The 26,132-nt window shown below is 47.3% G+C and overlaps 2 protein-coding genes across 5 annotated transcripts in view; both read left to right on the top strand.

Annotated features, from left to right (window-relative positions):
• The first annotated feature begins 3,793 nt into the window (after positions 1–3,793).
• On the top strand, positions 3,794–9,680 carry sdhaf4 (succinate dehydrogenase complex assembly factor 4). Its single transcript, XM_007904198.2, has 3 exons — positions 3,794–3,978; positions 7,365–7,505; positions 8,112–9,680. The coding sequence occupies exons 1-3, from the start codon at positions 3,927–3,929 to the stop codon at positions 8,219–8,221; spliced, it is 303 nt and encodes a 100-aa protein (XP_007902389.1). The 5' UTR covers positions 3,794–3,926; the 3' UTR covers positions 8,222–9,680.
• A 7,166-nt stretch (positions 9,681–16,846) lies between these two features.
• smap1 (small ArfGAP 1) overlaps positions 16,847–26,132 on the top strand; it is a 186,022-nt gene continuing 176,736 nt past the window's right edge. For all 4 annotated transcript variants that reach the window (XM_042333744.1, XM_042333743.1, XM_042333742.1 and 1 more), the window contains exon 1: positions 16,847–16,996. In XM_042333744.1, the coding sequence (XP_042189678.1) occupies positions 16,879–16,996 (118 nt within the window). In that variant the 5' untranslated portion in view covers positions 16,847–16,878. The remainder of the gene's footprint in view (positions 16,997–26,132) is intronic.

Raw genomic sequence — 26,132 nt, 5'->3', positions numbered from 1 at the left:
AGATACGTACATGAGGGAGAAAGAAAAGAAGGTTCTGCTGATAGACTTAGTTGAGGAAGGGCAGGAGGAGGCTCATGTGGAGCATAAACACCGGCATAGACCAGTTGGTCCGAATGGCCTGTTTCTGTGCTCTATATTCTATGTAATTCTGTTTTAAATTGTATAACTGTGTTACTTAATTTCACTATATTTTAAATACAGTGCAAACTTTAAATAGGCAATGTAAAAACTCACACAAATTTTAACAATAATATCTTTATCAAGTACTGTAACTTATAGGCAAGAATAATCATTAAATCCAGAGTAAACAATGAAAGTGAAAGAAATAATGAAGTGAATTAATAGCCCTAACAACAAACAAAATTATAACAACTTGCATTTATACAGCGCCCCTCACACAGGGTAGCGTCCCAGAGCGACAGTGGTGGAGTATGACACCGAGCCGGGGGGGGGGAGGTGAGCGTAGGCGCGGCCTGAAGATGGCGAAGGAGGGGGCAAGGCGGAGGGATCGAGGAAGAATGATTCGGGGCGTAGTGGCTGAAAGGACAGCCACCGATGGTGGAACGGAGAGCACCAGGGACTAGCAGAAAGTCAGAGCCAGTTGAGTGAAGCCAACGGGGAGTGGGTTGCGGACTTAGCAGGTCGGAGAGGTAGGGAGGTGCCAGGGAGTGAAGGGATTTGAATACAAGTGTGAGGATCTTGAAATCAATCTGTTCGGTGATATGGAGCCAGTGGAGTCTGGCTAACACTGGTGTAATGCGTGCAGCGGAGTTTTGAATTAATGATAATCTCAGGTGGAAATGTATGCATTTATTTTTTATAAATTAATATCAAAACAACAAGATCAACTCAACATGTGTAAGCCACTGCAGAGGATGCTCAACAAAACTAAAACAGATTAATGTATAATTGCAAAACTAACAAGAGGGACAAAATAGACACTATACATATTTTTAATAATAATTCAAAATAATATCAAGAACAAACAATTACATGAAAATGGCAAACAAATTATTTTACTCAATATACATTTCCTCGACATTCAGTATGAACACTGTGGAAAATGTTTCTCTTGAATCAGAGCTCCAATGTCAACTTTGAGTTCAGTGGTGGCGAGTCGGAGACAGCTTTCTAGGGTATGTCTATCAAGCCCGTTGGAATGTTTGAACTTAACGCGTTTCATTGCAGAAAACGTGCTTTCATAAATACGTGTACTTGCAAACATGGAACACATCTTCAGCGCAAAGTCATTTAATTTAGGAAAACGATCCTTAGGGATAATTTTCCAGAAGTTTTCGTAAATTTGATTCTTCTTTGAGAGGAGGGAAGGGCTACTTTGCAGTCTGTACAGCTCTATCTGAATATCTTCTGGTTGCTGTTCAATCAACACCTCCATTGGATTGTTGAACAGTTGGACGCTGGACCTCAAACCCTCAAAATCAGCAAATCTGACGCTGAATTCATCCGCTAGATCGTTGATGATTTCTGAAAAGCTGCGAAAATCAGCTCCTTCAAGTTCAGTTGCAAGTTCCTTGCATGATGGAAAATGGCTGAGGTCGTTCTGCTGAAGTGACGAGTTCAACAATCCCAGCTTTCTGCGGAACCCGTCGACATTCGCCATAAGGTGTGAAATATTCTGCTTTCTACCTTGTAGTCGGAGATTGAGGATGTTGAGATGACTCGTTATGTCCGTTAAGAAAGCCAATGAACGCAGGTAGGTTGGATCTTCCAATTCCTTTTCAAACTGTGCCGTGTTGCTCTTTACATGTTCCTTCAAGAATGAAAGTACCTCCTTCCTAAGTGCAAAAAACTGCACGAGGCACTTGTGCGCACTCAGCCAACGCACTTCTGAATAAAGAGGCAAATCACCGTATTCGGCATCCAATTCTTCAAGGAAGTTGATGAACTTGCTGTGACTCTGGGCTCCATTTCCTCCGCGGATAATGTTGATGACTTTGATGACGCTAGTCATCACGTTACTCATTATCACAGATTTTCCGCAAAGGGACTCCTGACGTATGATGCAGTGGAGGGCGGTACATTGAATTCCATTTTCCTTCAGCAAATCTACCAAATCGGTCATTGATTTTGCACCATCCGTTACAATACAGGAACACTTCTGAAATCCATATTCACTGATAAGTGAAGTAAGAGCCTTGTGAAGATCCAACACGTTTTTCCCGGAATTCAGAGGAAATAACTCGAGTAATTCTTCTTGAATGGTGAAATTTTCATCAATGGTTCTGATGAAAATCAACAGTTGACTGATTCCATTGATGTCAGCGCTGTCATCCAGAGCTAATGAGAAGTACGAACAACGTTCAACGATTGCTCTGAGCTTCGCGTTCACGTAATCGTTCAGGTCACTTATTCTCCTTGCCACAGTTTGGTGAGACAGTGACACACTTTTAAAAGTCTTGGCCGTTTCATCATCACCAAACGCACGAGCCATCCTGGCCGCACAGCATTTTACCACTTCGCCGTCTCGGAATGGCATTGTGCACTTCGCCAGCTGGAGAGAGACCTCGTAGGACGCGGTCAGACTTGGGATTTTGCTGAAAATGTACCTTTTCTTTTGAAATCTGCTTTTCAAGTCCTTGACGAGAGCGATCCGGGAGTCGCCAGTGTACCCGGCGTACTTTTTCCTGTGCTGGGAGTTGTAGTGCCGGCTGATGTTGAACTCTCTCAACAAAGATATCACTCGCAGGCAAACGAGGCACAGCGGTTTTTCGTTGTTTTCGACAAACAAGTACTCCGTTTCCCATTGACACTGAAACTTTGCGCAGCGCAAAACCGCTTTGCCTTTCTTACCGAGACTCATCGCTCTGCCGTTTTAGAACTGGGGTCGATTTCGGAGGGTTTGTTCAGAGCGCAATCGCCCGCAAAACACACGGCGAATCCGCTTCACAGTACATTCCCGCGCAGCGCCTTGAGGCGCCCCCGGGGTCAGGCTGCGCAGAGCGCAAGGACCGCCGTCACCATCAGCTCATGTTCGCCGGCCGGAACCCCCCGGGCGATCGCGTCGGCTACGACAGCAACGACTTGCGCTTGTGCGGCGTCTCAAGAGCTTAACGGTGGCAGCGGCCGAGCCGGTGGTGGGGGGGGGTTGGGGGGAAGGCGACCGTAGGCGCGGAGGAGGAGGAGGAGGAGGGGGGGGGGTGGGCGAAGGGGGGGGTTGAGGGAGGAAGATGGGGGGGGGGTTCCCCAAGTTTCGGGGCGCAGCGGCTGAAGGCACTGCGGCCGATGGTGGTGCGGAGGACTTGTTGGGGGGGGCACTCAATTGCAATACACAGGGTAAGTAAGCAGTGGGGAGGGGGTATCCCAGTGACCCCCCCCACCCCAAAGCCTCAGGGCCGAGGTACCCCCCAACACCAACCTCTCAGCTGCTGAGGCTCACGGGAGAAACGCCCAGGTGTCGCCCCCCAAACATCAGCAGCGAACGGATCGCCGATCGGGACACACACCGCACCTCAGTCTCTCCCCCCCCATCCGGGAGGGGTTTGGGGGCCGGACACGGGGTCCCCGGGGACCTCCACACCACAGCTCCCTCCAATGGCCGAGGCCCATCCAGTCCTCGTCAGGTGGGAACTTCCGCCCTCACTGGGCGGGGCCTCAACTGGTGCGGGGGGGGGTGAGGCGACGGCTGGATCGCGTGTCGCGATCACGTGGCTGCGTGCCCCTCGCCCTCACTGGGCGGGGTCGGCCGTTGCTGCCGCTCCTGCGCGCCGGGCTCAGGCGGTACCATCAGGGGCGAGCACATCACGTGGTAGCGATCACGTGGCCTGTCACGTGGTGAGGCGGCCGGGGCGGGGCCTGGTCACGCGCAGTGCTGGGGCTCGCGGTCGGTTCCGGTGGCGGTTGGTTTAACCGTCTCCCGGTTTGAATTTGAATCGCGGCGGCGGCGGCGGCGGCGACAGGACAGGGCTATGGCCGGGGTTTGCCGACCTCTGAGGCTCCCTCTCCCACTCCGGGCCGAGAGTAAGGGCAGTGGATGGCGAGAGACCATCATTTATTGTTATTAATGATATAAGTATTATACTCTGATACACCTTAATGTACATACGGCGCTACATAATGCCGTACACTGTCCAATACTATTTGCCATAATACTACTCCGTGTTGTATTGTATTATACATTGTATTATATGATATCGTGTGTGTGATTATATGCTGCTATAATAATGATGATAATAATAATCCTCGCATTTGATACAGCGCCTTATCACGTCATTGAGACGTCTCAAAGCGCTTCGCGGGATATACTGTAAAGTGTAGTGACTGTGTACTTTGTGCCTCCTCTTCAACACCTATACGCTCCCACTTGGTGACATCATCCCCAGACATGGGGTCAACTTCCACACGTGTGCGGATGACACCCAACTGTACCTCTCTGCCTCCCCCCTTGACTCCAGGACCACTGCTGTTCTGACAGAATGTCTGTCAGACATCAAGTCCTGGAGGAGAGAGAACTTTCTACAGTTGAACGTCAACAAGACCGAGGCTCTCCTGATCGGCTCCCGTCAGCGCCTCCTCACCTCGGACGCTGACAGCATCACCATCCATGGCTGCCCACTCCACCTCACTAACCCAGTCCGGAAACTTGGGGTCTCGTTTGACCTTCCAACTATCCTTTCTACCCCACATCCGCGCCATGACCCGCTCTGCCTTCCCCCACATCCGCAACATCGCCCGGCTCCGCCGCTGTCTCACACCGCAGGCCCCCGAGACCCTCATACGTGACTTCATTACATCAGCTATGCAAACTCACTGCCCCAACTCCCCCCTCCGCAGGCTGTAGATCATCCAGACCTCTGCAGCCCGTGTCCTCTCCCGCACCAGGCTCCGCGACCCTATCACCCCCCCATCCTCGCCCGACTCCACTGGCTTCCCATCGCACAGAGGATACAGTTCAAGATCCTGGTTCTCACCTTCAAAGCCCTCCACGGTCTTGCTCCCTCCTACATCTCTGATCTCCGAACCCCCTACCATCCCGCTCACTCCCGCCGCTCACTGGGTTCCAGCCTGCTTCACGTCCCCCGCTTCGCTTGCCCCACTATTGGCGGGTGGACATTCTGCCACTCTGCCCCAACCCGCCACCTCCCACCTCACCCCCTCCCTTGTCTCCTTCAAGACCCATCTCAAGACTCTCCTCTTCGACCGTTCTTTCGATCTCCCTGCATCCCCCCTGCCCTCCACCCTCCCTGACCCCAACCCCCAGATCGGGTCTGTAACTCTCTCCGGCGCCTTGGGACGTCCTCCTGACGTGAAAGGCATTATAAAAATGTATTTGTTGTTGTCATTCCCCCGTGGAGGGGGAGTAATAATACAACAATAATAACAAAATTACATTTGTATAGCGTTTGTGGGACACTAAGACCATACCCACATTTAGAAGGGAGTTGGCTAAACATTTGAAGAGCAATGTGATCGGGGAAGGAAACGGATTGAAAGTAGAGTCCACCCCCATTAAAGTATGGTAGGTGTGGTGGTCCATAAAATGAGATTCTGATTATATTGTAGCCTCCGCCCAACACCTCTATTTTCTTTTATATAAACAAATGTACTGTATATGTCGATAAATATACTCTCTGGTCCCACCCTTTGGATCTCTATCCCACAGTCCTTCGCCTTGTTCACTCTTTTGCCCACCACCCCTCCAGATCACAACCCCCAGCTTGATTCCACATCCTTGACAGTCCAGTGCCAGTGTGAAAGGCGCTATACAAATGTAATTTGTTGTAGATAGAATATATATTTACAGTCAGCTGAAAGAAACAATTCCCGTGACAGAAAGAAAAACGCAATTCGTGGGGATTTGTGGAGGTTGGCCCAGAGCTCTGCTACACGTGTGCACAGAAAGCTGGTTGGTCAGCACTGAAGCAGGAAGTGTACTGCACTTCCACACACTTCTGGTGCAGTGGTCCTGTATTCTATCTGAATTCACAGAATAATAGGATTGTCCTCCCCCCCCCCCCCCCCCCGGCCCCCTCCACTCCACCATTGGCGGCCGTACTTTCAAACACTAAGCCCGGAAGTTCTGCATCTCTCTCCCTCAATCCCTCTGCCTTGCCCCCTCCCTCCCCACTTTCGAATCCTGCCTAAAGACCTTCCTTTTTGATCGTGCTTACGGTCACCTCCCCCCTCCCTCTCCCCCGAGCTCGGGATCAGACTCCACCACTGTCAAGCGCACCAGTCCACTATCCCATGTGAAGGGCACTACATTAATAAATGCAAGTTGATGCTGCATTTGGCCTCAGTGGAGAAGTTGAATTAAAAATGTGACTGTTTCTATGTGGTGCTTTGAAATGGAGCATCATGCTGTTCAAATAGGTTTGTAATCCATCTCAATATCAACATTTCCCTGTTGTTGGCCTAACAGTGCGACTGAGTTACATAACCGGTGCTGTGAGCTGACAGTGGAAATTGTGACACGGTTGAAATGAATACAGTTGACCCAGAACGATGACAGCATAAAACAAAGACTGTCCCTGGAAATAAATTATTCTTAACCTTTGAGCTGTTGGCACTCTGCAGTGAACAGTCCGTACCTCCACAAGTCCAAGCTCCAAGGAGTCACATTTTCTGTACTGGCATTTATAGATGCAGGCTTTCAGTGTTTGGCTGTAGCTTTCTTTCCTTGTGTAAAATCAATGGGAAAACATAGAATGACTAATTTTCATGTTCAGTCCTTTCATTTATAGGATGTCCACAAAGTCCTGTTACACCCCTGTTACAAACAGTGATATGAGACGACAGAGGAGCTGAAACAAGGTGTCAGAGATACGTTTTTCCTCCTCACTCCATCCATGTTACGGAACATGCTGCACCAAACATGGTGACGGATCATTATCTACCATGAAAATAATGGCGCATCAATTTGTGGAGTCCTATAGCTCAGTGGTTAGAGCACTCGCCTTGCAAGCGAGACACCTGGGTTCAATTCCAGGCAGAGCGAAACCTTGGGCAAGTTTCCTTATGCCACACAGAGCCTAATAATAATCCCTCCAAAGCAAAACAATAATAAATTGGTCATTTTCAATCCACGACTGTTAGTGGGACACTTGTTGTGCGTAATTGGCTGCCGTGTTTCGCCCACAAATATACGATCAATTCACTTTACAGTCTATTCTGTGAAGAGCTTTGAGACGTCGAGAAGAAGTGAAAATCACTGTATCAAATGCCAGGGTTATTATTCTAAATACATTTATCATTCTTGCACATGTTTTAGCTGTTGGCCACTGCACTGTAGAGAAAAAACATGTGGGTTAACAGGACTTTACAGACACTTTGTGTCATAATGTTTGTTATCATCTACCACAATTTAAACCAATGTATTCACTATATATGGGGTCTTTTATCCATAGGCTTTAGGCTCTGGAATTCCTGGAGATCAGTGAGTCAGAGCAAAGGGGGCCTGAAGAAAGAGCCTTTGAAAAAGCCTGTCACCCCCGTCGGTTGCTTTGATAAACCACAGGAGAGCTCAGCGGAAAAAGATCCCCTGGAACGTGAGTCACTCATGTTTTGTTTCATCTGATACGAGGATGTGCATTGTCCAATTCAAACCATGATCAGATTGCAGAACATTCCAGTACAGGACAGCATTCAACTCATCGTAGAATTATATAGCATAGACGGAGGCCATTTGGCTCATCGTGCCAGTGCTGGCTCTTTGAAAAAGTTGTCCAAATTAATCCCGCTTCCCCGGACATACCTGTGTTGGCACTTGTTCCCCCCACACATACACACATACATTCTGGAGCAAATACTCTCTTCTGTTTTTGCCCCATTCCCCTTAGTATTGTTTCCCTCATACATTTATCTTTTTTTAATACTAATCTTTGCATTTGATATAGCGCCTTATTCCGTCGTTGAGAGTCTCAAAGCACTTCACTGAATACACTGTAAAGTGGATTGACTACATTTTTAACATTTTTATCGACTTCAATAGCTGTTTGCGCTGAATATTAATCCCTCTCTAAAAATATTCATATATTTATTGTGGTGTCAAGAATTTGGATACTATTTGCCTCCTGTAAATGAAGCTTACTTCTCATAACCCGTACATCAGGTTACACAACAATCATACAGCTCATGTTCTGTCTGCCTTCTAGGTTTTCCTGATGACATCAATCCAGTCACAAAGGAAATGGGTGGGCCCCGAGGCCCTGAACCAACCCGCTATGGAGACTGGGAGAGAAAGGGACGATGCATTGACTTCTAAGTTGCTCTGCTGTACAGCATTGTGCATTTAAATATATTGAGAGTAAGTTGTGCAGCTCCAGCAATGCCACGGCTGTGTTCAGCATAGGGTTCCCAGAGGTTGCATTTGTGTGAATATGCAGTTACTTACTTGCCTTTGGAAAGATAACAAAACAAATGGGACAATTGAGATTCTAGCCTCTTTGAAAGAAAATGATTACAAATGGCAATGTTTTAGACTGTAATTAAAAGTATAAATATATTTATGTTGTACAAAATCCAAATAAGATCCAATGTGAAGATGAACTAGTGGTCCTGTTGTTACGTGGGAAGTAACACCACTCAATGCATCTCGGCGCTTAAATAATTCACTTACTCTGTGTGTGTGTGTGTGTGTGTGGCCTAATCATTATTTTAACAGGACTAAGTAGCTAAGGCACGGCCCAATCTGATCATTGGGATGAAAGCCCGGCCCAGAGATCAGCCGTCAAGGCAGGGCTTAGTATGAACAGCAGGGTCAAGCCACAACCCGGTGTAACCAACGCGGGCAAGGTAGGATCTGGGGAGAAAGTGGAAGAGTCAGAAACAAAACAAGTCATGTTGCAGGAGGCAGAATGTTCTCCTGAGCAACTCTGCCTGGACTGTACAGATTTCCAGAGTGTAGTGCTGAGTGTAGCCTATACTGTGTAAATCTAAAGCCAGCCTAGAATTCAGGAAGAAAATTACAGATCTGATGAAAGAACCTTGTTCTACGAAAGTCTTATGCTTGCACTTCTAGGAAGGGGAGGGTGCATTTCTGTTCACTGCTCTATACTCCCTTCTGCAAAACATAGACGTGGACAGGATTAGACTAGTCTGTGATACCCATGTAGGCAGATAGCTTGTCAGCAAGCAATAGAACTCTGGGACATGCTTTCCAAATCCCTATTCCTTGCACCTTCTTTCCCTGCCTCAAAACCCTTCTTAAAAATAATCGTGCCTTAATCAGTGTCCTTGAACAGCCCTTTCCTACTTGTTAATTCACATCTTTATAAAGCACGTTGAAACTTGATTCTACACACACATATGTTCAAGCCATTTGGCTCAGATCATCTATATTGATACTTATGCTCCAAACTAGCCTCCACCCAACCTAATTCCACACACCCTCTATTTCCTTCTCTCTTGTGTGTGCATTCGTGAGATGACATTTGGTCTCAGCTCCTCAGGGTAAACGGGGAATATCTGCCAAGCTAACCACTCCTGATTGTTAACATTGCTGGAGTGTCTGTGAGGGCAAACAGGCTGGAGGGAAGCTGTCAACTACACTACTAGGGCTCACAGGTAAATACTGAGCACTCGGACAATGTACCAGAGTGCGTCTAGTGCTTATGAAATCGTTCCGGAATAGCAAAAACTCAGAAGATGAGAATGTGGGGAAATATTGGTAAGAGTGAAAGAAAACAAATGTTGATATTGAAATAAAAGCCTACTGTGTAATATGTTGGGAGTCAGAGGCAAATGTTGTTTGAAGTAGGTTGTTTATTGTTGGTTTAGAGAAAATTGACTCGACATCTGTCAGTCTACACATCAAAATTCAGCCTTCCTACTGAGGGCCTTTTAAACTCTTGTGTCCAGGGAGTTTTGGTGTCCTTGTTTTGCCTGCTTTGCAATATTATATAATATATATTTTCAAAGAGGATAACACACTGCCCACTGCCTTTTTCAAAACACTTCCAAGAACTGGATAACTTGAACTTATGCACTTTTATGTGCGGTGCCATCTCAAACTGCTTTAAAGGGACAGTTGGATCACCAAGAGTGGTGGAAGGAGGAAGGTGACCGGATGTTGAAATGTACAAAATGTCCTCACCTACCTCTTGTACTGCTTGTCTTTCTTCCCCATCTACAACATTTACCGCAGGGTGAGTTCAGCACATACATGTGCCAGAAGTTCAGCTCTTTCTCAGAAGAGTTAATTTGAACAAATCTAGTGTCAGCAACCATGGTTTGTAGCGTGGCTAGAGAGTCCTCAGTTTTAACATGGTGTGTTTAGCCCTCACCGTTTTGCTTCACTCTTCAAAGCTCCGACCCACAGTGGGGATATCCTCAAGTACTTCACCCAAATGGCTAGTCTTTTTGATTGAGTTTAAACAGCCAGTCTGACAGGGTATTAAGCTATCATAGAGGAGGGAGGGGTGGGGAGAGAAAAGCACTATAATGCAGCCCAATCCAATCAGGAATGATGCAATGCTGGGAGGTCACCATATAAATGCAAGTAGTTGTTCTTGACACAGTTTCCAACCATCAGCAAGGCAAATCCTGACTGATTCTCCACTTCCTAAATGGAGGGAAACATAGGAAAAGGAGTAGGCCTTCAGCCCCTCGAGTCTGTTCTGCCAATGACCTATCCTCCTCAATCCCTCTTCCCCACAGCTCCCTCTCCACCACTCGCGATTCCCTTGCTCTCCTCACTTCCCGAGCCTTCTCCTAATGAAAGTCACCATGGTACACCATCCACCTCCATCCGCTCCCTTAAAGCACAAGTATATGCCGCTGAATGCACCTGGCTTAAATCGAAGTTAACGGTCCATCGGCAGATCTGGCTGAACCTTATCAAATCCTATCGCTCCCCCCTCGCCTCTGCTAAATTGTCGTTCTACTCCAAGACAATCTTGGATGCCAAGGACAAGTCCAGGCTCCTCTTCATCACTAACCGGCTCCTCCAACAACCCTCTCACGCTTTGCCCATCCTCACTTCCAATGCAAACTGCGAGGCGATGCTGGAATTCCTCAAATCTAAAATCGAGGGGATTCGCTCAGCTGCCTCTGCCTTTCCGTCTGCTACCCCCTCCCCATTTCCCCCTCTCAAGCTGGCCCCTACCCATCCCTCCTTCCACATCTTTGAACCTGTCTCCCACTCTTCTCTCACCACCACTATAACCCGCATGAAACAAACACCTGCTCCCTGTACCCCATCCCTACCCCTCCTTACATCCCAGCTCCATCTCCTTGCCCCTCTACTCACAGATATCACAAACCTCTCCCTGTTCACTGGTACCATTCCCACCGCTTTAAAAATGGTTGTCATCACTCCTATCCTTAAAAAAACTCTGCCTGAACCCATTCCCGCTCTCAAACTACCGCCCCATCTCCAACCTCCCTTTCCTCTCCAAGGTCCTGGAATGAGTCATTGCTTCCCAGCTTCGCTCCTTCCTCTCCTGCCACTCCCTTCACGAACCCCTCCAATCAGGTTTCCGTGCTTCCCACAGCACAGAAACGCCCCATCAAAGTGACAAATGACATTCTGGTCCATCTGCGACTAGGGCTCCCTCGTACTCCTTGAACTCTCCGCTACCTTTGACACCATCGACTACTCTATCCTCACCCACCGCCTCTCCTCTCACCTCAAAATTCACAGTTCTGCCCTTGACTAGTTCAGATTGTACCATCTCCACAAACGTTTTCTCCTCTAGCAACCGCACCGTCCTCATGCGGGGTTCCTCAGGGCTCTGTCCTTGGTCCCCTCCTCTTCAATATTTATATGCTCCCTCTTGGTGATATCATCCCCAGATATGGGGTCAACTTCCACATGTCTGCAGATGACACCCAACTGTACCTCTCTGCCTCCACCCTTGACTCCAGGACCACTGCTGTCCTGACATAATGTCTGTCGGACATCAAGTCCTGGATGAGAGCTGACTTTCTACAGTTGAATGTCAACAAGACTGAGGCTCTCCTGATTGGCTCCCGTCAGTGCCTCCACACCTCAAGCGCTGACAGCAACACCATCCATGGTTGCATACTCCACCTTATTAAGCCAGTCCAGAACTTTGAGGTCTTGTTTGACCCTCAACTATCCTTTCTTTCCCACATCTGTGCCATGACCTGCTCTGCCTTCCCCCACCTCCACAACATCGCCCCCCCACCTCCACAACTGTCTCACACTGCAGGCTGCCGAGACCCTCATACACGCATTCATAATATCGAGGCTTGACTATGCAAACTCCTTGCTTGTTGGCCTCCCCAACTCCTCCCTCCACAGGCTGCAGATCATCCAGAACTCTGCAGCCGTGTTCTCTTCCACACCGGGCTCCATGACCCTATCACCCCATCCTCGCTCGACTCCATTGACTTCCCATCACACAGAGGATACAGTTCAAGATCCTGGTCCTCACCTTCAAGGCCCTCTATCGTCTTGCTCCCACCTATATCTGTGACCTGCTAACCCCCTACCATCCTGCCCACTCCCTTGGCTCATCAGGCTCCGGCCTGCTTCATGTCTCCCGCCTCACCTGCCCCACCATTGGAGGGCGAGCCTCCTGCCACTTTGCCCCCACACTCTGGGACTCCATCCTGCAGTCCCTCCATCTTGCCCCCTCCTTTGCCTCCTTCAAGCCATCTCAAGACCCTCCTCCTCTGCTTTCGGTCACCTTGCTTCCTCCCCACCATCCCCAATTTAGAGTACAAGAGTAGGGAAGTCTTGCTGCAACTGTATAGGGCCTTGGTGAGACCGCACCTAGAGTATTGTGTGCAGTTTTGGTCTTATTTAAAAAAGGACATACTTGCCCCAGAGGGGGTGCAGCATAGATTCACTCGGTTAGTTCCTGGATGAGAGGACTGACCTATGAGGATAAGCTGAATAAACTGGGGCTGTATTCTCTTAGAGTATAGAAGAATTAGGGGGGATCTTATTGAAACATATGAGATTCTTAAAGGGCTGATAAAGTAGACGCTGAGGGTCTGTTTCCCCTGGTGGGAGAATCTATAACCAGGGGTCACAGTCTTAAAATTAAGGGTCAGCCTTTAGGAACAGAGTTGAAGAAACATTTCTTCACTCAGAGGGTAGTGAATTTATGGAATTCACTACCCCAGAAGGCTGTAGATGCTCAGTCCTTGAACAACAACAACAACAAGATTCCATTTATAAAGCGCCTTTCACATCAGGACGACGTCCCAAGGCGCTGCACAGTTGGGTCATGACCCGAGCAGGGGGGAAATGGTCAGGGTGAGGGGAGGGAAGGGAGGGAGCGAGGAGGGGGGAAATGGTCAGGGTGAGGGAGGGAAGGGAGGGAGCGAGAAGGGGGAAGAGAGTCGAGAGGGGAGCTGAAGGCACGATCAAAGAGAAAGGTTTTGAGACCGGCCTTGAAGGAGGAAAGGGAGGAAGCGGCGAAGGCACTGGGGGATAGAGTTCCAGAGCCTCGGGGCTGAGAGGCTGAAGGCCCGGCCACCGATGGTAGGGCGATTGGGGCGGGGGACGTGGAGCAGACCGGAGCCGGAGGAACGGAGGGTATAGGCAGGTAGGTAGGGGGAAAGTAGGTTGGAGAGGTAGGAGGGAGCGAGGCCATGAATGGCCTTGTAGGTGAGGATGAGGATCTTGAAATCAATCCTCTGGGGGATGGGGAGCCAGTGGAGGCGAGCGAGGGTGGGAGTGATGTCCCGAAGCCTGGTGCGGGACAGTACACGAGCTGCAGAGTTCTGAATGACCTGCAGCTTGTGGAGGGAGGTGGCGGGAAGGCCGGCGAGGAGAGAGTTCCCATAGTCATCTTGAACATCTTCAAGGCTGAGACTGATAGATTTTTTAAAAATAGAGGGATTAGGGGATATGGGGATAGGGCAGGTAATTAGAGTTAGGTCAGAAGATCATCCATGATCTTATTGAATGGCGGGGCAGGCTCGAGGGGCCAAATGGCCTACTCCTGCTCCTAATTCTTATGTTCTTAATCCCGACCCCCATCTCAGGTCCAAAACACTGACTGTCCAGGGCCTTGGTATGTCCTCCCGACGTGAAGGCACTATACAACTGTAATTTTGTTGTTGTATTCTATTATATCATGGCTAATCTGTAAAGAAACGTAGAGACTTTCCAGTCTGTTTGGCTCAGTTCCTCACTCAGCAGTGATCTTACCGCTGTGCCACTTGGGGGTTTCAACACTTTCTGCAACGCTGTGCTTTTGTTTGTTGACAATGTGTCTTCACATCTCTGGTGCTTTCTTGTTCCACATCAACACTCAACAACCAGCGCACTGACAGGTGGACTGGTCCTGGCTGGTTAGATACTGTGTCACCCATTCTGTCAATTCCACTGAATCCAGCAGTTGCTTACTGCTTTACGCATACTGAATGTGGCATCGAAGTATCCTGTCTGTTCGGAGCATATACCTGAGAAAGAAATTACAAAATTACTTAATAATAATATTTGCATTTGATATAGCACCTTATCACATCTTTCAGACGCCTCAAAGCGCTTCACAGAATATACTGTGAAGTGAATTGACTAGATTCACTTGATTCACTAGATCGGCGAAACAAAATATACAATTGTTATAGTGTAGTGTTAAAATAATATATTGACAAGTCAATTAAAAGTCACATTCTCATGTCTTAATATTTCTCTTCATTAGATGTTTGAAGAACAGATATATTAAAGGATACGGTGAATGAGTTTGGAACGCATGAGAAAAATATCAGCACAGTCTTAGCAGAGCTGAATGGCGCATTTTTATGCTGTAACATTTTAAGATTCTATGAAACAGTTTCTCACTGGTTTGCAAAGACAGGTTTACTGGACACATATTCCAGTAATACAACACACGAGTAACATTCCCCTTTGCTCAGCATACTCCAACATGCTAAGTGCCCCATCGATAGTCATGTGAATGAATTCCTAACAATGTGTGTGACCAGAAAAAGACTTTGGACCAAATCATGTCAGCTCTTTCCTTATACAGACTACCATGGACTTAACTCATTTCATCCCCTCAGCAAATCTTCCAATTTGAGTTTAAGATCTGGACTTTAAAAGTGAAAGAAAAACGTTAAATGAGACTCAGGATCATAAACGCTGAGATAGGTTACAAACCCATCTTTCCGGGAGATCTGTGATTGTTTTACCTGAGCTAAATAATAATTGAATTTGATATAGTAACTTCCAGATTGGGAAGATGACTCAAAGCATGTCACAGGATTTACTGTAAAGGATTTCTAGTACTGTAGAGCACTTCACAAGAATTACTCAGCACCGTCCAGGAAGTGAAACCTAGAATTGGTATGAATTTGTACTTGATCAGCTCGTTGTCCACCACAAAGGGAAACCCATCTCCATGCTTAAGAGTATAGAAAACCAGACTGAAAGTTCCACATATAATAGTAATCCTTGCATTTGATATAGCGCTTTTCACGTCGGGAGGACGTCCCAAATCACTTCACAGAATATACTGTAAAGTGAATTGACTGTATATTTGTGGGCGAACGCGGCAGCCAATTGCGCACAGCAATGTCCCACAAACAGTCATGGATTGAAAATGACCAATTTATTATTGTTTTTGGTTTTTGGAGGGATTATTATTAGGCTCTGTGTGGAGTAAGGAAACTTGCCCAAGGTTTCACCCTCTGCCTGGAATTGAACTCAGGTCTCTCGCTTGCAAAGCGAGTGCTCTAACCACTGAGCTACAGGACTCCACAGGTGGCACATGTACATGCCACCCGTACATGGAAATTTCCCTGTTTCTGCGACAGAACATGCGCTCTCCCCAGAGAGATGCAACCTGTTTACCGAATTCTGGAGAGCATTAGGTGAAGGGTGGGCAGGTGCCACTGTGCAGTTTTAGGCAAAAGCGGCAGACAATTTGCCCGCAGCAATGCCCCACAAAACAGAGCCTGAAACGTTGGCTCACTTTCCTGACCTGCTGAACGTTCCCAGCGACTTCCGCAATTGCGTCAAACAATAATAATCTTTGCGTTTGGCGCAGCGCCTTCAGGACGTCTCGGAGCGCCTCACGGGATATCCTGTAAAGTGAATATTTTTGTGGGCGCATCAGAGAGCCATCAGAGACAACTGATGGTCCACTGTCCCCTTTGAAGGTTCCTCTGCCCAGTGACTGGGGCTCCAGCCCTCAATCAGCTGCTGGTGACGTCACACACACAGGACCGTGGGGGCGTTACCCAACGACGCCATCGCGTCACCACTTACGACGCAAGGGCGTGACGCCCCCGGCGGACGTCATCGCGGCGCCCGCCCGCCCGCGCAGGAATACACGAAATCAGAGAGCGAGAGAGAGAGTGACAGAGAGAGAGGGCGAGGCGACCGTGAACCGTCCCGGAAGTAGTCCGACTGACAGAGTGGACGAGACCCCCCACTCCCACTCCTCCCACATACGTGTTCCACCCTTCCCCACCACCCCCCCCCACCCGGGTCCAGGTTCTTGTCTCCTGACGCCGGACACGCCTTTACTCGACTGCCCCTCCACCGCCCGGAAAGGGTGGCACTATTTGCGGGTTGCGCAGTGAGAGGCGGTGGCTGTGAGGGGAGAGGTGGGGGGGAGTGAGAGGGCCGGGTTTCCGGGTGCCGGTCGCTCGCTCGCTCGCGCCGCTTCGTATTGTCACCTGAGCCCCGAGCCCTGCCCTCCCTGCCCTGCCAGCCCCGAGCCCTGCCAGCCCTGCCCACCCTGCCAGCCCCGAGCCCTGCCCTCCCTGCCAGCCCTGCCCTCCCTGCCAGCCCCGAGCCCTGCCCTGCCCTCCCTGCCCTCCCTGCCCCGAGCCCTGCCAGCCCCGAGCCCTGCCCTCCCGAGCCCTGCCCTGCCCTGCCCCGAGCCTTGCCCTCCCTGCCCTCCCTGCCAGCCCCGGGCAGTGTCTCCTCTCCTCCTCAGGCCTCCCGGACTCTCCCCCCCCCCCTCTCTCCGGTCCCCCGCCGCCGGCACCATGGCGACCCGCTCAGAGCGCGAGCGCTCCCAGAAACAGAACGAGCAGCACCAGGCGATCCTGTCCAAACTGCTGCGGGAGGAGGACAACAAGTACTGCGCCGACTGCGAGGCCAAAGGTAACAACCGGGGGAGGGGGGGTCGCCTCTGTGTGTCACTGTCTCTGTCTGTCTGTGTCTGTCTGTGTGTGTCACTGTGTGTCTCACTGTCTGTCTGTGTGTCAGTCACTCTGTGTGTGTGTGTCACTGTGTGTCAGTGTGTGTGTCACTGTCTCTGGAGAGAGAGGTGGGGGGAGAGAGGGGGGGTTAGGTGGGGAGAGAAGGGGTGGGTCCGGTGGGTAGAGAGAGAGGGGTGGGTGGGGAGAGAGGGGGGGGGGGGTGGGGAGAGAGAGAGGTGTGGGGTGGGGAGAGAGAGGGGGTCGGTGGGGAGAGAGGGGGGGGTGGGGGGAGAGAGGGGTGGGTGGGGAGAGAGAGAGGGGGGGTGGGGTGGGGAGAGAGGGGGGGGTGGGTGGGGAGAGAGAGAGGGGGGGTGGGGTGGGGAGAGAGAGAGAGGGGGGGTGGGGTGGGGAGAGGGGGTGGGTGGGGAGAGAGAGAGGGGGGGTGGGGTGGGGAGAGAGGGGGGTGGGGTGGGGAGAGAGGGGGGGTGGGGTGGGGAGAGAGGGGGGTGGGGAGAGAGGGGGGGGGTGGGGAGAGAGGGGGGGGGGGGGGGTGGGGAGAGAGGTGGCACCAGTGCCTTTAGCACCGCCCTTCTCCCAGTGCAGAGCTGACCGGTCGGTCACAGTGTGAGTGCAGAGTAAGACTGACTGTGTATTTGTTTCTCTTTCTGTCTGTGTGTATGTGTCCCTCTGTTTGTTTGTGTATTTATTTGTTTGTTTGTTTCTCTCACTGTCACCTGTGCCTTGAACCTCTGCCTATTGCCTGGGAAACCCAACAGACAGGAGGAGAGGCAGCGCTGGAGGGGAGGGAGGGAGGGAGGGAGGATCAGGCTGTGTATGTGTGAGAGGTGCCATCACCACCCTTCTCCCAGTGCAGAGCTGACCTGACTGGCGGAGGAGGGGATGACTTGCACAGATTTACAAAAAATGTACAGCACAGAAACAGGCCACTTGGCCCTACACCGCGGTCCCCGCTGGTGTTTATATTCCATGGGACCACCACCCAATTCCCTCCCATTACCCTTTTATTCCCTTCTTCCTCGTGTAAAGGTCTCGCATTCTTCTAGAATGCATCCACACCTGTCTGATTCAACCACCACTCCTGGCAGTGTGGGGTGAGATGGAGTGAGGAGGGAAGAACTGAGGACGGGGTTGGTTGGTTGGTTGGAGTGGGAGGGAGGAAGGACTGGACCAGTATTGGAGGAAGTCCTGGGCATCGATGGCACCTCTCAACATTCACACCTTGCTTCTCTCTCCCCTGCCCATATCAAAATGTACAGATGATAAAGGGTAAGGAGGTACAGTAAATTGTGTGCATGGGAGCAGGAAGGTACTTAGACAGGTTGATTGAGTGGGCAAAATTGTGAAGGCAGATGGAGTTCAATCTGGGGAAATGTGAGGTTCATGCACTACCGATCCAAAAATAGCAAAAACAGAAGATTTTCTAAATGGTGCGAAACTAAGAACTGTGAGGAGCAAAGGGATTTGGGTGTCCACGTACAAAAATCTCTTAAAACAAGCTCACAGGTACAAAAAGTTATCAAAAAGCCTAATGTTGGCCTTTATCTCAAGAAGGCTGGAATATAAAGGAGAGGAAATGATGCTTCCATATAGATCCTTGGCCAGATCCAATCTGGAATACTGCGTTCAGTTTTGGGCATCGAACCTCAGGAAGCGTATATTGGCTCTGGAGGTGGTGCAAGAGATTCACCAGAATGATACCAGGGCTTTAAAGGGTTAAATTATGAGGACAGGTTGCATAAACTTGGTCTGTATTCCCTTGAGTTTAGAAGGTTGAGGGGTGATCTGACTGAGGTTTTTAAAATAATAAAGGGATTTGACAGAGAAGCTCCAGAGAAACTCTTTCCTCTGGTGGGGAATCCAGAACAAGGGGTATCAGTTAAAATTAGAGCTGGGCCATTTGGGACTGAAATCGGGAGACAGTTTTTCACCCAAAGAGTAATGGAAATCTCTTCCCCCAAAAGGCTGTGGAGGCCGGATCCATTAACATTTTCAAGACAGAGTTGGATAGATATTTGCTTGGTAAGGGTATGAAGGAATATGGGGAAGGGGGGTAATTGGAGTTGAGGTACAGATCAGCCATGATGTCGGAACAGGCTCGAGGGGCTGAATGGCCTTCTTCTTTTGCTAAATTCCAAACGTGGGTGAGGAAGGGACTGGGTGAGGAGTGGGGTGAAAGGAAGGATTTGGAGAGCATAGACTTGGCAAGGAGGTTGGGGTAATGGATTAGCGCTACATGCAGGAAGATAGGGTGAGGTAATATATTTCAGCCATAGCTATATACTCCACATGAGCTACATTTGAATGCAATTTTAGTGGCATTTTCTGCCATCTCACTCATCAGCTTGCCTAGGCTGCTGTTTTACGAAGAGACAGCCACGTAACAGCTACAGTATTTTAACTCCTTGCATCTCTGATCTTGTCCTCAATGACACTTCCTGATGAAAGGTCACCCTGGAATAGATAATCTATCTTCTGTCAGGAGCTGATTTACTTGCCTTGGATCTCCAGCATTTCTAGTTTTATTGCACTCTCACCAAGTGATTTGGGAGAGGAGGTACATGTCTAGCTATCTATCTTAAATCAATGTATTTTGTACAACGTTTCCCTCTTTGCCCCCCCTCTTCCCCCCACCCAGTGAAAAAACTAGTTGTGTTTTTACATAAAATAATTGCTCTTGCTAAATGATAAGATATAGTACCTTATCATATTGTCAGTGCACCTCAAATTGCTTCACAGGATGTATTGCAAAGTGTAGTGACTGTGTATTTGTAGGTGAAACCACTTTGCATACAGCAGTGTCCCACAAATAACCACGAGGTGAATGACTCATTTTATCTGGGGGATTGCCGATCAGGAAACCAGGAGAAACTCCCTTCTTTCAAGTCGTGTCATGAAATCTTTAACGTCTATCTGTGCAGTCAGACAGAATTTGGTTGGATCTCGCGTTTGAAGGACGGCACCTGTGACAATACAGAGCACTCTCAGCACTGCATTGAAGTATCAGCCCAGAGCTGTGAGTTCAAAGTCCTAGTGTAGGGCTTGAAATCATCATCTTCTGACTCGGAGGCGAGAGTGTGGAGAGTTTTACTGTACAGTGCAAACATAAATTGCCCTGACAAACAAATGTAGTTTAGGCTTGATTATGATGAAACCGCTTTGTTTCCGGTACTGATTGCAGGCAAAGGTTTTAATTTAAATGAGTCGGGGACACTGATTTTACAATCCCTCCCCCAACATATGTCACAAAGTACGTCAGTCTGGCTCGGCTGGTAGTCCTCACTTCTCAACTCAACAGGTTGTGGGATTGAGTCCCACATCGGAACTTTTAAACTCAACCTCTTTAAACTCAACCTCTGGACTGACGTTCCAGAGCAATGCTTGGGGTGTGTTGGATTGTGGAGATGCTGTCGTTTGAATGAGACATTTGAACTGAGGTTCTGTCTGCCTTTTCCATAGCACGTTCCAAAAAGAGAAGCGATTTTCTCCCGATGTCCTGGCCAACAATTCCACAAATAAAGTTGATCAATCTTATGGCTTTTTGTGGGACATTGCTATGCACAAATTAACTACCTTGTTTACCTGCAAAATGCACAGTCATCGTTCTTTCCACATCTACCGTGAAGCTTTTGTGACCCGTCACATCAGGATAAGTCTCTGCATCAAATGCAAGTTTTTTTTAAATCTAGAAATGTTGGTATGGAAAGAGGCAATTTGGCCTATTGCTGTTCTGTACTAACACATCAGTGAATTGACTATTTTGTGATGTTTGGCCCACAAAACTGTGCAATTGGCTTGCCCATAAAATAATCAATTCACTTTACAGTACATTCTGTGAAGCGCTTTGACACGTCTCAACGATTTGATGAGGTGCTATATCAAATGCAAGGATTCTTATTATTATCAGTGGAGCTGTGCTCTAATCTGTTCCACTGTTTTGCACACTACATTTTATTTGACCTTTGCTATCGAGCAACTTGGAATGCTTGATGCTATTATTATGCATACAACTTGTACTAGCTTTGTAATATTATCATAGCTGTGAAATTGACGAGAAGTAGAGCAGACAGAAGATTACTCCTTCAGGGGCAGATTTTCCGTGGGATGTAATTAGCAACTTTTAGATTGTTGTAAATTGCCTGAAGTGTTCATGCATAATTTTTTTTGTAATGGATTTTAATTGAGCATATCAATTAAGAGGTTGTGTGCCATGTTATGCCACAAATTAATTAAAAAAAAGTCTTAAACCAGCTAGTGATTGTCAATGACATGTGTAGTGATAATTTGGGGAGATATTTTCTTGACTGTCCAACGCTTTGGGATGTCCTCCCGACGTGAAAGGTGCTATGCAATTTGTTGTTGTTACTATTTTGAAGAATTATATCATGGGATTGTGCTACCTTTTCTGACCTAAAGCAAACATCTACCAAAAGTTAATATTGTGCATCCTGTAGGATGCCGGTAGGTTAGTAGTGAGAGCACTCGCCTCGCAAGCGAGAGACCGGGGTTTGATTCCTGGCAGGGTGAAACGGTGAGCAAGTTTCCTTACTCCACACACCTCTATTTACCAGCAGTAAGTAGGAACATGTTTATTAGTTGATTGGTGGATCGCTTTTCTGGGGATAATAATCCTCAGAAATTTTTTTTAGCCCCACAAAATAAACGTGGTCACTCCAAAAAAAAGTTGGATTTTATAATCAACAACAACTACAACTTGCATTTATATAGCGCTCCTTACACAGGGTAGTATCATAAACCACTTTAATTGACCCTTTCCAGTGTTTTTAGGAGAGTTTCTCTTTCGTTGACCTTTGGTATCTGTGAATGAAGTTGTCCAGGACAGTAAGTCGTTTGTGGAAACATTTTCCAATCCGGGGATGTCTCCAAGAGAAGAGCCCTCTAAAAGGGGCAATATGACTTAGTCCCTCCGTCTCTACCCCTCCCTTGCCACCTTCAAGACCCAACTCAAAACCCTCCTCTTCGACCGTGCTTTCGATCTCCCGGCTTCACCCCCCCCCCCCCCCGCCCTTCCCCACCCCGACCCTCAGCTGGGTCCATAGCTCTGTCTGTCCAGCGTCTTTGATCTTTCTCCTGATGTGAAAGGCTCTATATAAATGTCATTTTGTTGTTGTTGTTCTGTGTGTTTATGGGTGAATGTGGCAGCCAATTTACCCACAGAAGTGTCCCACAAACAGCCATGAAGCGAATAATCAATTTTATCTGAGGATTGTTGGCCAGGACAAAATTAGGGGTGGTGGAGATTATTGGTTTGGATTGAGGTTACTAATATATGTGCTTTTGATTTGAAGAAAATGTTCTGCTTGACTTCAAATATTGTGTTTGCATAGAAGAAAACAAAACTCACGTGTTTGCTTTTTCAATGTCTACAGCTTCCTTATGTCTATATAAGGTTTGAAAATATTTCCATTCAATAAAAACATTCATGATGGTAGTTCTCCTGTGGGCTGAGCAGTAGATCTTGTAGTATTACATTTTTGTTTAACAGTGACATTTCTACGGCTGCTACATTTATAAAAATGCAGTACAAAGTTTTTCCTTTTAAATAAGTCTGTCTTAACGCTGGGAGAATGGATGAAATCTTAATTTAATTTGTTTCCAGATATTTAAAAATATGTATTTAATTCTAAAATTTGCATGACCTGTTTCCTGAAATCATTAGGTTCTGCTGAGCGATTGGTTTCATAAGTGTTTCAAAAGATTGGTATATGCTTTATGCCATCACTATAGAAAAGATGACGCCTTTGTTTGGTTTGCTCTGTATTCTTTATGCTTTCACATGGTAAGCAAATGCAGGAGTACCAGCAGCTAAGAACACTGCTTACGTAATCCACACGGGAATTTCCATGTGTGGGCGGCGTGCTCAGAATTCTGTTTGGTGTGATACATAAACAGCATGGCGATGGGTTTCTGCATGTGTCAGAAACCGGCTGACTAAAAACCATACATAATGCAGTGCTGAGATTAAAGTCTAAGCCTTCTGGAGGTATCAGAAGCCCTTGTCAGTCAGTCTGGCTCGGTTGGTAGTGCTCTCACCTCTGAGTCAGAAGACTGGATTTAAGCCCCACATTGGGCATTTGAACTCATTAATTAAGCCTGACACTGCAATACTGAGGGGTAGCACTTATGTGAGATCAATATATATTTAATAATAATCCTTGCATTTGATATAGCACTTTTCACGTCTTCTAGACTCTCAAAGCGCTTCACAGAATAGACAGTAAAGTGAATTGACTGTATATTTGTGAGTGAAATGCAGGAGCCAATTGCGCACAGCAGTGTCCCACAAACAGTCGTGGATTGAAGTGACCAATTTATTATTGATTTTTTTGAGGGGTTATTATCAGACGTGTGGAGTAAGGAAACTTGCCCATGGTTTCACCCCGCCGGGAATCAAACCCAGGTCTCTCGCTTGCAAAGCGAGTGTTCTCACCACTGAGCTACAGGACTCCACAATCAGCTAGCTTTGGAAAAACTGCTCTTTGTGGATCAAGGTACAGCTCACAATTTTATACACAGTTGTGATTGCATCCAATGTGAATCTTCTCTTTGACCGTGCCTTCAGCTCCCCTCTCGACTCTCTACCCCCTCCTCGCTCCCTCCCTTCCCTCCCCTCACCCTGACCATTTCCCCCCTCCTCGCTCCCTCCCTTCCATCCCCTCACCCTGACCATTTCCCCCCTGCTCGGGTCATGACCCAACTGTGCAGCGCCTTGGGACGTCCTCCTGACGTGAAAGGCGCTCTATAAATGGAATCTTGTTGTTGTTGTTGTTGTACGCCTTTTAAGCTTCAATATAAAACGTTTTTTTCAAAAAAAAAAGTTTTATCTTTTGTTTGGAAATGTCCAGTGAGGAAAGGATTAAGCCATTGCTGGTTGACGTGTTTTGGGTCCAGGTGATTAGGGTTGCATATTCAAAAGTAACTTCTGTATCTGTATCACATTATCTGTTTTATAAAATAAACCCCTTGAAATTGCTATAACAACACGAGTTAAGCTTTTACAATGCGAGTACATTATCTGGGTTTAAGGTGACATTAAGGCAGTTAGAATGATCACGTTACAGCCTTTTGTACCTTGTCACGTGTGCAATTGGCTGTTTTTGTGTTTAATGTTTGCATTTTTTAGAAAAAAACGCTTCAGAACAAAATGTTTGGTTAGAGCACTCGCCTTGCAAGCGAAAGGACTTGGGTTTGATTCCCAGTGAGTTGGAACCTGATTGTTAGTCGATTGGTGGATTGCTTTTCCCGGGGTAATAATACCTCCCCAAAAAATTAAAAAATAACTAATTTGTCCCAATGCAAATTAGAAGCAATGTATTTTTTAACCAGTTCTTTGGTCTGTCTGTCTCTCACTTCTTGACATGTTGTCACCTCTATTTATACTTCATATAGGAGTCCTGTAGCTCAGTGGTTAGAGCACTCACCTTGCAAGCGAGAGACCTGGGTTCGATTCCCGGCAGGGCAAAACCTTGGGCAAGTTTTCTTACTCCACACGTCTGATAATAAACTGTCAAGAGAAAAAAACAATAATAAATTAGTCACTTCAATCCATGGTTGTTTGTGGGAAACTGCTGTGCGCAGTTGGCTGCCGCGATTTGCCCACAAATATACAGTTATTTCACTTTACAGTATATTCTTGTGAAGCGCTTTGGGACGTCTAGAAGACGTGAAAAGAGCTATATCAAATGCAGGGATTATTATATTATATCATCCATCCTCGCCAGGTTCCATTAGCTCCCAGTGTCTTCTTTGTCCTGACCTTCAATTCTACCCATCATCTTGCCTGGACCTAATTTTGCAATCTTACTTGTGTCTTTCGTTCTTCCAGGGCCTCGGGAAGTCTACCTGACATGAAAGGTTCTATAAAAATGTGATTTGTTGCTGTTGTTCCAACTCTGGTCTTCTGCTCATTCCTCACTCTGTATCTTGTGAGTGGTGGTTGATGCTTCAGCCTCCCTGCCTCTCTCTGCAACTTTCTCCCAAACTCCTCATTTTACAGAATAGATTTTGGAAGAAAGCAAAGGCCTTTTCTTTCTGGCCTCGACTCTTAAAAGCTCATGTCCTTCATGTCTGGTCAAAGTCTTTAAATTCTCCCCTTCCTTCATAGTTCTTTGATCTCTTTGCCTTTGTGAAGTGATTCCAGAGTTTGTGCTGTGTTAGTGCAAATCGCTCTCGCCTATTATTTGGGGTCTTGTTGATTTAACCTGTATCTAACCTATTCATATCAGTTTCAGTTTGAATCTTTTGTTTCTTTGTCCTCCTCCTCCACCCTCTTCTCCCCCACCGCCCCCTCCTTTGACCACCCATAAAATTTAAAATGAGATTAGGTGAAAAGCTCTGTATCATTATCGCAGAGCTGGTGAATGCAGGCTTTGATTTACACAACACTAAATTAGCAATTTTGAAATTACACCAGAATTTGGATCCATAACTTCATTGCAAAAGGAATGTTGCTTTAAGCTGCCTTTGATTTTCCGCCTTACTCATTAGTTTCTCTACATATTTGAACAAAGAGAAAAGTGTGTTGGGATAGTCTCAATGAGCTTTGAATTGTTCTTTAGGGTAAACATTTTAGATGGCACTTTCTTTGTTTGGACATCAGATCAAGGAACTGACCCACTTTGTTCTTTGGTCATATTTACTACACAGATTTAATTGTGGTGATGTAGAAATTGTACTGAGCAGAGAACAGAAAGTCTATTCTTCAGTTTCCGTGCACAACTGCAATGAATTCTCTTTCCTAAGCCTCACTCCCTTTCCGCCAATCTGTAGAGAGCGACAACAACACATTGCATTTATATATTGCCTTTCACGTTGGGAGGATGTACCAAGGCGCTGGATAGTGAGAGAGAGAATGAATGGATGGGAGGATGAGGTCAGTTCAGGAGCTGATCACTTTAATGTAAATGATGTCAGTGTCCATCTGATACTTCCCTGCTTCCTTTTATTGTTGTATTATTTGTAACATTCTGGAAATATTCCAAGTTCCCTTTTTTTCCGTTGATGGCAGTGGTCATGGTCAGTTTATTGTGAGTCTGAATTCCACCTGTCTTGAGGATTCT

This window comes from Callorhinchus milii, unplaced genomic scaffold (assembly GCF_018977255.1).
Source record: "Callorhinchus milii isolate IMCB2004 unplaced genomic scaffold, IMCB_Cmil_1.0 Scaffold3, whole genome shotgun sequence".
Taxonomy (NCBI): Eukaryota; Metazoa; Chordata; class Chondrichthyes; order Chimaeriformes; family Callorhinchidae; genus Callorhinchus; species Callorhinchus milii.
Note: the sequence above shows the minus strand (reverse complement) of the source record. Positions and strands in the feature narration are given on the sequence as shown.